Raw genomic sequence first — 12,531 nt, 5'->3', positions numbered from 1 at the left:
CTTCCTCATCACACATTCTAAGATAAATTGGTTATTTCTCCCTGCTGGGAATGCTCTCCCACCTCCCAGAATCTTTGGCTTCGCTCAAACCTCAGCCCGAATTACACCTTCTTCAGGAGGTTTTTCCTGGTTTTTCCACCTGCTGGTGTCTCTCCCCATCTCCCAGGTTACCTTATAACAGTTTATATATACTCATGTATCTATGGAACATGATATGTCCTCCATTAAAAGGTAAGCTCCCTGAGGGCAGGAATTGATTTGACCTTTCTTTGAATCCCTAGCACTTAGTTCTGTGTGTGACTTATCAATGAACTTATGAATGCCTGTGGATGAATTAACTGAAGGTTCCCATCATTTACAACCCAGCAGGTCCTCCCTCGTTTATCAGAATGAGGTCTAGGCTGGCTCCGGTGCTTGCAGTCTTGGCATACTTAATAAACTCTTTTTTAATTTCCTCAAAAGAGAAGGAAGAATGTGGTCCATATAGATGCATGCCCGGGTGGGCCTCGGGGTGATGACTCTTTTGGCACAAAGCCTTCCTTCTCAGTCACAGTCTGCCTCAGAAGAGAATTTTCTCCCAGCAATGAAAGCCTGGAGTTTTGAAGAATTTAAGTACCTTGTATCATTCCTCGTGTCCTGCCTTGTCATTGTTAGTACTGTCGTTCAGTCATGTCCTACTCTTCTTAACCCTATGTGTGGTTTTCCTGGCAAAGATACTGGAGTGGTTTGTCATTTCCTTCTCCAGCCCATTTTATAGATAAGAAAATCAAGGCAAACAGAGGTTAAGTTAAGTCACTTAAGCCCAGGGTCACACAGCTAGGGAGTATCTGAAAGGGGATTTGAACTCAGGTATTCCAGACTCTGGGCCCAGCACTCTATCCACTGAACCATCTAGCTGCCTTAAAAAAAATATGTATTGGCCAGAAATTAAATCAAGGTCAACTGCTTGGAAGGTAGCTGTGCCACCACTATTCCTATATCCTCCCTATTAGGCTGTAAGCTCCTAGAGGGAAGGGCCTTTGTATGTTCCAGGCACCCACAGAATACTCGATAAACTCGATAAACAGTGGGAACTTAATGCATGTTTGCTGTTTAGTAGTAGTCATCTGGCCTTTTTGCTCTGCAGCAGCTGTAATGAAATGGAGGATGCTCAAGGATAAAAGGATGTAATGATGTCCCCAGATCCCCAGCAGTGTCCTTAGAACTTCTGCAGAATGTCCATTTCCTTTAGGAGCAGAATGACCCAGCCCTTGAGTCTGATGTTGTCTTTTTCCTGTTTCAGCCTTAGAAGAAACCTGTGATCTGGAATGAGATAACTTTCACCATGAGCCAACAAGGTTACGTCGCTACCCCTCCATACTCCCAGCCCCAGCCTGGAATGGGGGCACTCTCCCCACCTCTTCGTGGACATTATGGTGACCCATCACACTCAGCCCCGCCAGCAGGTAACATGGATCATGTTAGTTCATTTATGAAGAGTAGAGATTTTGCAAAAGATCTGAGGATTTGAATGGACTGTAAGCTTAATGAGAGTCAATAGTATGATATGCCAGTCAAGGAATCTAGAGCCCTCTTAGGCACCAGCAAGACAGAGAGCTGTCTCCAGGGACTGTGGAGGGCATAGTTCTGCTGTGCTCTGCTCTGTTCAGATGCAGATGCTCAGATCTAAATGAAAAATGTTTCCTAAGCTCTTACTACGTGCCAAGTGAGAGGCAGCATGACCTGATGGATAGAGTCAGTCTCAGAGCCCAGAAGACCTTGGCTCAATTCTGAGTCCTGACACATGCTGAAAGAGTGACCCTGGGCAAATTCCCTAACCTCTCAGGGTCCTGGGTGGCTCTTGAAGACCATAGATTGCAGAAAAGGTCCTGATGCATGCTGGGAGAGGGAGTTTCTTCATCTGGAAGTCCCCTGCATCATTGACTTCCCGGGTCCCATCCCATCCCTGTCCCCCTAGGTGCTGAACACTATGGGTGATTGTGTTCACTTTTATGGGCTGCATTTTTCAAAGACCTTGATGGGCTGGAAAGTGTCTAGTGGAGGGCATGCCGCAAGGCCATGGGATCCAAGGTTGAGGGCAGCTGGAAGGCATTCAATAACTCAGCTGGCCCAGCCCCCAGACTTGACAAAGATGTAAAGTGACCTCAAATAAGCAATCCAGTAAATCCAAGAAAAATTTGTTAAGCACCAGGCATTGTCCTAAGTACTATTAATAAATTAATTAATTCATAATCATTCATTATTACATAGTTACATAACATAGCATTATTACATACAACACACTAATTATTATATAATAGAACTATAAAATTATATATAACTGTATAGCATGTAATCTTAAAATATATCATTCATTATTGTAGAGTTATATCACATGATGATATAATTTTGTTGTTGTTCAGGTGTGGAGTGGTGTCCGACTCTTCATGACCCCGTGAACCATACTGTTCATGGGGTTTCCATGGCAAACATACTGGCGTGGTTTGCCATTTTCTTCTCCAGTGGATTAAGACAAATAGAGGTTAAGTGACTTGCCCAGGGTCACCTAGCTAGTTAGTGTCTGAGGCTGGATTTGAATTCAGATCTTCTTGACTCTAGGCCCAGCACTCTATCCATTGAGCCATGTAGTTGCCTCCTTCGTTATATAATAAAAATATATAATTTGCATAACTGTATATTATATAATACATCATTAATTATATAACAATAACAACTATAATTACATAGAATTGCATAGTTATATATTGTATAATATGTTACATGATATAGCTATATGACAATTTAGTATTAATGAATTTATTAATAAGTTAGTGGTTGATTAATAAATTTATTGATTAATAAAAAGGCAGTTCAGGTCTCAAGAGCTTACAGTCTAAAGGGAGAGACAATGACCCCCCCCAAAGAGGAAGGAATGGGAGGAAGGGACCAGGCAGGGGAAAGGTCATCGACGTGACAGAGCTGGAATTTTGTCCCTACTACAGAACTTCAAAGTCCTGCCATATGAGGATAGAACAAAGGAGGCAGATGTCTAGCTAGCGTGACACTTCTCCCTGCACATATTCAAAGGGAAGAATGATGAGACATGTTCTGTTTGTCCCTAGAGGGACCAGGACCGTAGAATTGAGACCTGGAAGAGGCCTCAGGAGTCATCTAGTCCAATTCCCGTATTTCACAAAAGAGGAAACTGAGAATGACATTCCCAAGGCCACTTCCTCCCCACTGCCAGGTCATATGTGGCGGAAGGGGGATTCACACCCACATCCTCTGACTCTCAATCCGACTGCCTTTCCTCTGGACTGTACTGCTGACAGAGGCGAAGAGTAAGGAGACAATACTAGTCATGGGCAGGTAGGTGAGGTGGTAGAGGTGACACAGTGGAGAGAGTGCTGGAGTCAGGAAGGCCTGAGTTCAAGTGTAACCTCAGGCACTTAGTAGCTGTGTGACCCTGGGCGAGTCACTTAACCTCTGTCTGAGTCATTTTCCTCATCTGTAAAATGGGAATACTGACTTCTCCAGGTTGTTGTGAGGATCAAATGAGGTGATATTTGTAAAACTCATTGAAGATTTGTAAAGCCCTATAAATGCTAGTTTCAACAAACTTGCAGCAGAAACAATCTCTGCTCATCTTGTCTTCAGGTGCTCTCAGTGGTAGCATGGTGCAAATGCAGCCCTTCCAGCAGACTTTAAGGCAGGTTAGCCTGCCACAGCCCACATCCCTTCTTTCTTCTCACCTTAATCAGATCCTGCAGCTGGGTTTCTATTTAAACAAGCCTGCAGCATCTCCCCCAGCTCCCGTTCACAGTCCTTCGAAACACTGTCATCTTTAGGCAGTTGTTCGGTTATTTCAGTCGTGTCTGACTCTCCGTGACCCATTTGGGGTTTTCTTGGCAAAGATGCTGGCCATTTCCTTCTCCAGCTCATTTGACAGATGGGGAAGCTGAGGCAAAGAGGGTCAAGTGACTTGCCCAGAGTCACACTGCCAGTAAATGTCTGAGGCCTGATTTAAACCAGGAAGATGAATCTTCCTGATTCCAAGCCCAGTGCGCTATCCATTTCACCACCTACCTGCCCAAAGTTCCTAGGCTCCCCTCTCTTCTTTTGCTGCTGATAAGACAGGAGCTGTGATTTCACTGATATGAGAACTCCCAAGTGCAGGCTATCATCTTCTCTGCAACTTATTCTTAGCAAATTGCCTTGAGCACTGAGAGGTTAAGTGACTTGGCTAGGGTCACATAGCAGCACATAGCAGAAAGGGGACTGGCCAATATTCAGGACTTCTGGTGGCCTTGGTGGTACTTCTCCAGACATTCTGCTGCTTCTCACTGAGAGAGCAGGGGTAAAATTCTGTGCTTCGAATATTGGTGAATCCAACCATTTTCCTTTGCCCACGTGGGTACATTGCTGCCATATTAAAATTAGCTTCCGGGAACATATTTTTGCAAGATTTCATTTTCATAAATGAGGCCAATCCCAGGAAAACTCAAATACATGGTCATGTTAATAAGAGGGAAATTTGCCAAAGCCAGAAACCTAAAACCCCAACAACAAACATGAACATCTCTAGCCCCTCCTCCCCTTCCCTTCTGAAGACTTTTAGAAAAATGCGTGGTTAGTACAAAGATCAGGGTTGGAAACGAGCCACTGGTGAATGAAAACTGCTGCTCTTAAAAGATTTTTATTACTTACACGTGACACCAGGCTAGGTGCACCACAAAGAAAATTAAAGAGACTTCACCAAGCATTTATTAAGTACCAACTGTTTGCTAGGTACTGGGCATACAAAGGTAACAAAGGTTGTCTCAAACGTAGGGTGTGCTCAGTGGAGGTCAAGGGGTAGAAGAGGGAGGAAGTATGAAACAAGCCTGGAACAGATAGACTGAGGCTAGATTGTGAAGGGTTTTAAATGCCAAACAGAAGAATTCTGTTTTAGTCTATAGGGGAGAGGGAGCTATTGAGTTTATGGAGTAGAGGGTAGCAGGGTCAGATGCTACTTTAGGAAGATCAGTTTGGCAACCGTGTGGAGATTTGGGCCCTGACCCCAAAGAGTCTCTGTTAAACACTTATCTATCACATTGTTAAACTGTGATTTCCTCCAGATCCTCTGGAGAATCACGAGGTACCCAAGAGGCAGTGTGGTATGATGGATAGGGGCAAGGACTGGGGTCCAGCACCAGCTGTGGCACTCACTGTGGCCTGATCTAGGCAAGTCACTTGAGCCCTCAGTGACTCCAGACAAAATTAGTTGCAAAATAGAGACTGATCTGAAATGAGAGTTTCCTCCCTACGATTCCCTCCACCCAAGAAATTACACTTCCAAGCTTAAAAACTATCAAGGATTCTTGGAGAACTGAATTCCATTCTCCACCACCTGTACATTTCTTTCACATCTGTTTTGTTGTTGTTGAACATTATCTGCCTCATCCACAGGAAGCACTTGATAAATACTTGTTAGCTGACTGATTTTGGGGTTGGATGGCTGTGTAGGAGGGGGGCCACAAGGGAGACCCAAAACTGTCTCCAAGACCAAGGTTGGCTCCTTTCTAGCTTCTAGGGCTCAGAACTTTTTTCATAGGCTCATTTTGCTAAACTTGTATTCTGATCTACTATGGAAATGTTTCAGTGGCTACTTCCGTAGAGCCTAATACATTTACCATATATAATATGTGTATATGCATATATGTATATATAAACACACATGCATCTATATACATGCTTATATACATAGCTATGTGTATATATGCATATGTATATCGAAATATATGTATATAAAATACATCCATAATGCCAAGAAAACCCAAAAAGTCAGACATGATTGAAATGACTCAACAATGCATATATTTACATTTATTGTATGGTATGCTAGTACATAAGTACAAGAATATATATTACTTTAGTAAATATGTGTGTATATATACATGAACACATGCAAAGATGTGCGTGCATCCATGCACTTTTCAATTCAACCAACGTTTATTTAGTGATGTATGTGGAGAGCACTAAGGTGGGTACTCAGGGTCTGATAAGGAGGCATTCCCCAGAGATACAATGTGATTCAGTGGGAAGAACCCCAAACTGCAGTCCCTGTGGACCCGAGTCGGAATCCCAGCTCTGTCCTTTACTAGTTCTGTGACATTGGGCAAATCAGTCAACCTCCCTGGGCCTCAGCTTCCTCATCTGTAAAATGAGGGTCGGTCTTAAAATAGGCACTCTCAAAGGTTACTTCCAGCACTTGAACTATGACCTTGTACCTGTGACACAAGAGAGATCCTAAGATGTGAAAATGGAGTACCATGCCAAGACTGAGGAGGGAAGGGGCGTTTCTGGGCAGTCACGTAAGGCTTCTTGGAAGAGGTAGCTTTATATCCAGGCCATAGAGATTTCATGTGGAGATGAGGGCAAAAAAGCCCAGATGGTGGGGAAATGTTGGATACAGATGGGGGACAAGTAAATTGTATTCTATTCCGTTCCATTCAGCAAATAATTATTAGAGTTTAGCAGTGAGGCTTCAAGACCATCTGGACCAGCCCCAGTCCACAGAAAAGGAAGCTGAGGCATCGAGATGGGGAGTGATTTTCCCCTGGTCACAGCGGTGGTAAGAAGCTGAGCTGGGATTCGAACCCAGATCCTTGGACTCCACAATCCAGGACCCTCTTCTCTACTCCTTGTTGCCTTTCTGCAGTTAGTCCAGTTTGATTAACTAAAGGGAGGGAGGGAGGAAGGAAAGAAGGAAGGAAGGAAAGAAGGAAGGAAGGAAGGGAGGAAGGAAAGAAGGAAGGAAGGAAGGAAGGAAGGAAGGAAGGAAGAAGGAAAGAAGGAAGGAAGGAAGGAAGGAAGGAAGGAAGGAAGGAAGGAAGGAAGGAAGGAAGGAAGGAAGGAAGGAAGGAAGGAAGGAAGGAAGGAAAGAAGGAAGGAAGGAAGGAAGGAAGGAAGGAAGGAAGGAAGGAAGGAAGGAAGGAAGGAAGGAAGGAAGGAAGGAAAAGGAAGGAGGAGGAAGGAAGGAAGGAAGGGAGGAAGGAAGGAAGGAAGGAAGGAAGGAAGGAAGGAAGGAAGGAAGGAAGGGAGGAAGGAAAGAAGGAAGGAAGGAAGGAAGGGAGGGAGGGAGGGAGGGAGGAAGGGAGGAAGAAGGAAGGAAGGAAGGGAGGGAGGAAGGAAAGAAGGAAGGAAGGAGGAAGGGAGGGAAGGAAGGAGGAAGGAGGAAGGAAGGAAGGGAGGAAGGAAGGAAGGGGGAGGGAGGAAGGAAGGAAGGAAGGAAGGAAGGAAGGAAGGAAGGAAGGAAGGAAGAGGAGGAAGAAGGAAGGAAAGGAAGGGAGGAGAGGAAGGAAAGAAGGAAGGGAGGAAGGAAGGAAGGAAGGGAGGGAGGGAAGGAGGGAGGAAGGAAGGAAGGAAGGAGGAAAAGTGCTTATTCTGTGCAAGGCACAAAGTTTGACTGGCTTGTGGACTAAGTGGATGGAGAATATTCTAGTTCTTGCCCATTTTCTTTATTTTATTTTTAGTATTTCTCATCCTCTTTCAGTATCGTTCACTGAGGCAGGGCTCCCTCTGCCACGGCTGAAGCCCAGAATTACAGCACAGAGTGACAGGATCACATGGCTCCAAGCTGGAGAGGACATTAGCTACCCCCTCATCTAGCTCTTTGCACCTTAGAATGGATGGTTATCCCCTCTCTCCCTTTATCAGCCTGTGTTCTTGGCCTAAGGATTTTGCATCATCTGCTGTAATCCATTAATAACATAGACCCCTAAACTTATTTACCTGTAGTCTTTGTTGCTTTACAGGCATAATGAAGCCAGCTGGGCCTTTGGGACCAACTGCACCTGTTGGGGCATTACCTCCTGGACCCCCCAATTCTGGGGCCCATCAATTTGGCCAGAATGGTCCTAATATCTCAGGGTATCCCCAGCAGAGGTAAGTAGCCAGAATCAATTTCTTCATGGTGGTATTTGATCAGAAAGTTGTTTCTAAATAACTTGAGTGTTTATGCAGTGTGTTGGTAAATATTTAACAACCAGCTCTCCAGGGGGAAAAATAGTATGCTCAACACAGTTTTAAGTTTAATCTTCATTATGGACATTTCTCCATCACTTTCTGAAGTCTAGACAATCAACAAAGTAACAAACCAAGCCATGGTTTGTAGTGTTTTCTGTTTTCTGAGGTGTAATTGCTCACATGGAAAACATAATAACTGGCTCTCTCGAGTGGTTTTGAGCTGGCTCCAGCATACCCCGGGCTGTAAATTTGCCCTCTGGACTGACACCTTTCTCTGTGGCACGGACCTATGGGTAAATCCCTCAGATGGGCCAGTTGGGATTTTCGTAAGGGTAAGGAAGAGGATTCAAGTCATAGAATTCATCGAGCTTTTGATTTACCATGGGTCTGTCCCAGAACACTTGTTATCGGGATCATGAGAAAACACCCAGATCATAGACTCAGAGCTAGAAGGCCCCTTAGCACCATCCCATCCAACCCTCCTATTTTACAAATGAAAAAACTGAAGCCCAGAGGGGTGAAGATTTGTCCGAGGATACAGAGTAAGCGTCAGAGATGGAATTCGAACCCAGGCCGTGTGACTCCTAATGCAGCCCTCTTTACGCAGTGCCAGGCTGCCTCTTTCGTTAGGCCTTCTCTTTCTGGAAGGCTTCCTGGTGTCCCCTAATCCTGGGATGACTGCCAGTCAAGCCCTCCGATGAAAATCTTCTCTTCTCTCCTAAAGTATGTCCAGAGCACTTTATCTGGTTCTCTCATATGCTGCCACCATTCGCTCCCTCATACTGCGCTGGCCTCTATTCCTGCAGTATTCCCCTGACAGAACGTAAGCTTACTGAAGGCAGGGGCTGGGGCCTTTTTCAGTTCTTATCCCTGGTTACAGCCCTGTCTCTTGTCCATTTGGATCTGCTATCTCATCAACGTCTCTTCTGCTTCCAGTGGAGGAGACCACAACAGTTCCATGCCCTCTCCTCCTGTATGACTCTTCCTCTTGTACTCCCATAAATGCTTAGCAGAAGGTTCTCCCTGTGTGTTGGGGACCTTCTTCTTGTGCTCTTGATGTTGCAGGGCTGCCATGGGAGTATGTGGGCTCTCTCTTGACCTTCCCTTTGTCCCCCTAGATGACTGGTCCTCTTCCCTTTGTCGTTGCACATTTCTCTGAGGATATCCCTTGTGCTGAGTTTTCCGCACAGTTCTTGGGTTGTAATGTGCTACAGCCTGGGCATTCCAATAAACAGGCTTTGCACAGAGTATGCATGAATAAATGGATGCATGGATGGGTGGATGGATGGATGAATGAATGAAAATAGCCAGTAGCTAACATTTATATAGCGCTTACTTCTTTGGGGCCAAGCTTGTTCTTTGTAATTTCCCAACATTCACTGGCCATTGTTTTGCAGTTCTTTCCATTTGCATTGTTGTAGTTGTCTACATTGTTTTCTTAACTCTGCTCACCTAATTTTTCATCAGTTTTGCAAGCCCTTCCATACTTCTCTATATTCATCTTACTTGTCATTTTTTACAGCACATTAATACTCCATTACATTCATGCACCTCCATTAGTTTAGCCATTCCCCAATCAAGAGCATTACTTTGTGTCCAGCTCTTTGCAACCAAAAAACCAACAAACAAAAAAGAACCCTGGAACAATGTGTTTTCAAAACCTTGCCCGGATTTTTGTTATCACTTTCTTTTTCTAATGGTTTTACTCCCTGTCCCTTTGATAATAAATTCAATACTTTGGCCAAGGATCAAAATCAAGGCCATAGGCCTAGATTTGGCAGGCCTTCCCTTTCTTCAAAAATCAGGACAACGCTTACATTTCTTCAGTCTTGTTCCACATCACAGATTCTCCACCATCCTTCAAATGTCTCTGACGCAGTTCAGCAAACACACTTGCTGGCTCTGGCCATTTTATGGGGTGTTGCCAGTCTGGTCCTGGTTACTTGAGTTCTTCCAAGGCACTGAGGTGATCACTCACTATCTCCCTAATCATCATGTATGTGTACTCCCTATTGACCGTTTTGGCTCTAATCCTTTCTCTCCAAAGATTGGCCTTTGCTGAGATAACAGAAGAATTGAGTAGCTCAGCCTATTCTGTCTTCTTTTACTGTTGCTCCATCTACACACACACACACACACACACACACAAACAAACAAACAAAACTGTCCTCTTCTTTCTTTGATCTTCCACTTTCACTCAGTTCAATAAAGTTTCTTTTTCATTTTCTTTAGCTTGCCTTCCTAGCCTCAGATCATTCTGATTGTTAGCACTTTGGTGGATAACCATCCGTGTCAGTTAGCTTCTCAGATTTCTTGGCATAGAGCTGTGTGTGTGTAACTCTGTCTATCTTTTTCTTGATTTCTTTGCCCTCATTGTGATCTCTCCTTTCTCCTCTCTAATTCTGGTGATTTGGGTTTGCTCTCCCCTTTTTTTCTTAGTTAGTCTTCTGGAAAAACAGCACTTGTGTTTCATTTCTGTGTCCATTGATTTCCTATTTTCAGTTGTGCTGATCCTGGTTATTTCTCTTCTGTTTTCTGTTAGTTCGTTGCTTTGTTTTGGCTAAACTGTTAGATTTGGGAGCGGCTACAAACTCAGTTCTTTTATTGTATCTCTCTTCTGCTAACATAACTATAAATTTCTGCCTAAGTCCCGCTTTGGCTCTATCTCAGAGTTTTATGTGTTATATCAGTATCCTCTTTCTTTCTTGGGTGATCTGCTGACCCTTCTTTAAATTCTCCTTTATGACAGTTATATTAACACACCAGTGTCAGTCTCTTATTCATGATGTCACTATTTCACACCCATTTTTATGGCATCATGGTCTTTAAATGTAGTGTATAGAATGACTTGTCTTCTTAATGGGCCAGTTCGTGATCAATTTTTCTGATTATAATGTAAAAACTTGGAAAACACTCCATGCTTTCCTTGCCCTAGTTCTATCATTTGCTATTTCTCAGTTTCCATGTCCACAGCAGATTGGTAAAGAGGTGCATTGTTGTGACCTTTTTTTTTAAGTTTTTGAATTCGTGAGGAATTGTTCGTATCTATTTGTTTCAATTTCCTTGGATATCTCGAACATAAGATCTTTACCAGAGATATTTACTGGAAAGACATTTCCAATATTAAATGCTTCTCTTCTAATTCTAGTTGCATTGATTCTATTTATGCAAAAGCTCTTCAATTTTATGTAATAAAATTATCCTTTTAATCTTCACCTCTATCCCTTGTTTAATTAGGAATTATCCAGTGTTTATAGTTGTGAAAAGTAATCCTTTTCTTTCTCTAATTTTATGGCCTTTTATATTTAGGCAATGTATTGTATTCATTTGTAGTTTATCCTGTTATTGGGTGTAAGAGGTTGGTCTGAACCTGATTACTGTCCAGTTACTGTCCAATTCTCCCGATAGTTGTCACCACAGTAGTCGGTATCCTCGGGTTTACTAAGCACAATTATGTGTTTGGTTGGTTCCTGGACATTGTTTACCTGTTCTGGGCCATTGATCAACTTTTCTATTTTTAGATCATTGCCAAAGAGTTGTGATTGTGTTTATTATGTCACACTGACACAGCCCCTTTCTTATCATCTTTTTTCTTTATTTTCTTTATTTTTCCTTTTATTTTCCTTTATTTTCCTTTTTTCTTTATTTTCTTGACCCTTTGTTCCATTTGTTGCATTTTGTCAAAAGTCTTTCTAGCATCTATTGATAATCATGTGGCTTTTAATATTTTCGTTATTGATGTGGCCTATTGTGCCTATGGTTTTCATAACCAAACCTGTGTTCCTAGTATAAATTCACACTAGTCATAGTAAAGAATATTTCAAATACATTGCTATAGACCCTTTTGATAATGTTTTATCTACATTTTTTCCCAGCAATTTTATTAGAAATAAAAGTTTTAGGCTTCTTTCTCTGTTTTATCTCTCTCTGGTCTGGGTATCAGCATGATATTTGTCTCATGGAAGGGGGAAGGAAAAAGAAATAAATATTTATATAGCACTTACTGTGTGCCAGATATTGTGCTAAGCACTTTTTATCTTTTTTATCAGAAATATCTTCTCACAGAAGTTTAACAGGCTGCTTTCTTTCTCATTTTGGCAATAATTTATGTAATATTAAAGGTATTCATTCTCTGAATATATGATAGAATTCACTTTTAAATTCATGTGGAAATGAGGCTTTTCCTTTGGAAGTTCACTTATGGTTTGTTCAATTTCTTTTTTTTTTTTTAGGTTAGGCTGTTTAAATTTTTTCCCTGTTAATCTATTTTTATTTTTATTAATTAAATATATATATTTCCATTAAGTTATCAATTTTGTTGGCATTTAATTGAGCAAAGTAGTTTTCTAACAATTTCTTCTTCTGTTACAAATACCCATTTTTCATTTTTTATTTTGGTAATTTAATATTCTTTGTTTTTTTTAAAAACAAACTAATTAATAGCCTGCCTTTTTAAAAAGCCCCCAATGTGTTTGTTAACACAGTGGTTTTTGTTTTTCAATTTTATCTCTGCTTTCATCATCGTTGATCTCTACTTTCTCTCTT

General features: G+C 42.2%; 1 protein-coding gene across 3 annotated transcripts in view; it reads left to right on the top strand.

Annotated features, from left to right (window-relative positions):
- The window catches only part of SEC24D (SEC24 homolog D, COPII component), a 116,486-nt gene that overhangs the window by 6,225 nt on the left and 97,730 nt on the right, over window positions 1-12,531 (top strand). For all 3 annotated transcript variants that reach the window (XM_078148706.1, XM_021008281.2, XM_021008282.2), the window contains exons 2-3: window positions 1,283-1,445; window positions 7,776-7,905. In XM_078148706.1, coding sequence (XP_078004832.1) covers window positions 1,325-1,445; window positions 7,776-7,905 — 251 coding nt within the window. In that variant the 5' untranslated portion in view covers window positions 1,283-1,324. The remainder of the gene's footprint in view (window positions 1-1,282; window positions 1,446-7,775; window positions 7,906-12,531) is intronic.

Source organism: Phascolarctos cinereus, unplaced genomic scaffold, assembly GCF_003287225.1.
Source record: "Phascolarctos cinereus isolate Bilbo 61053 unplaced genomic scaffold, phaCin_HiC Scaffold_9;HRSCAF=440, whole genome shotgun sequence".
Lineage (NCBI taxonomy): Eukaryota > Metazoa > Chordata > Mammalia > Diprotodontia > Phascolarctidae > Phascolarctos > Phascolarctos cinereus.
Note: the sequence above shows the minus strand (reverse complement) of the source record. Positions and strands in the feature narration are given on the sequence as shown.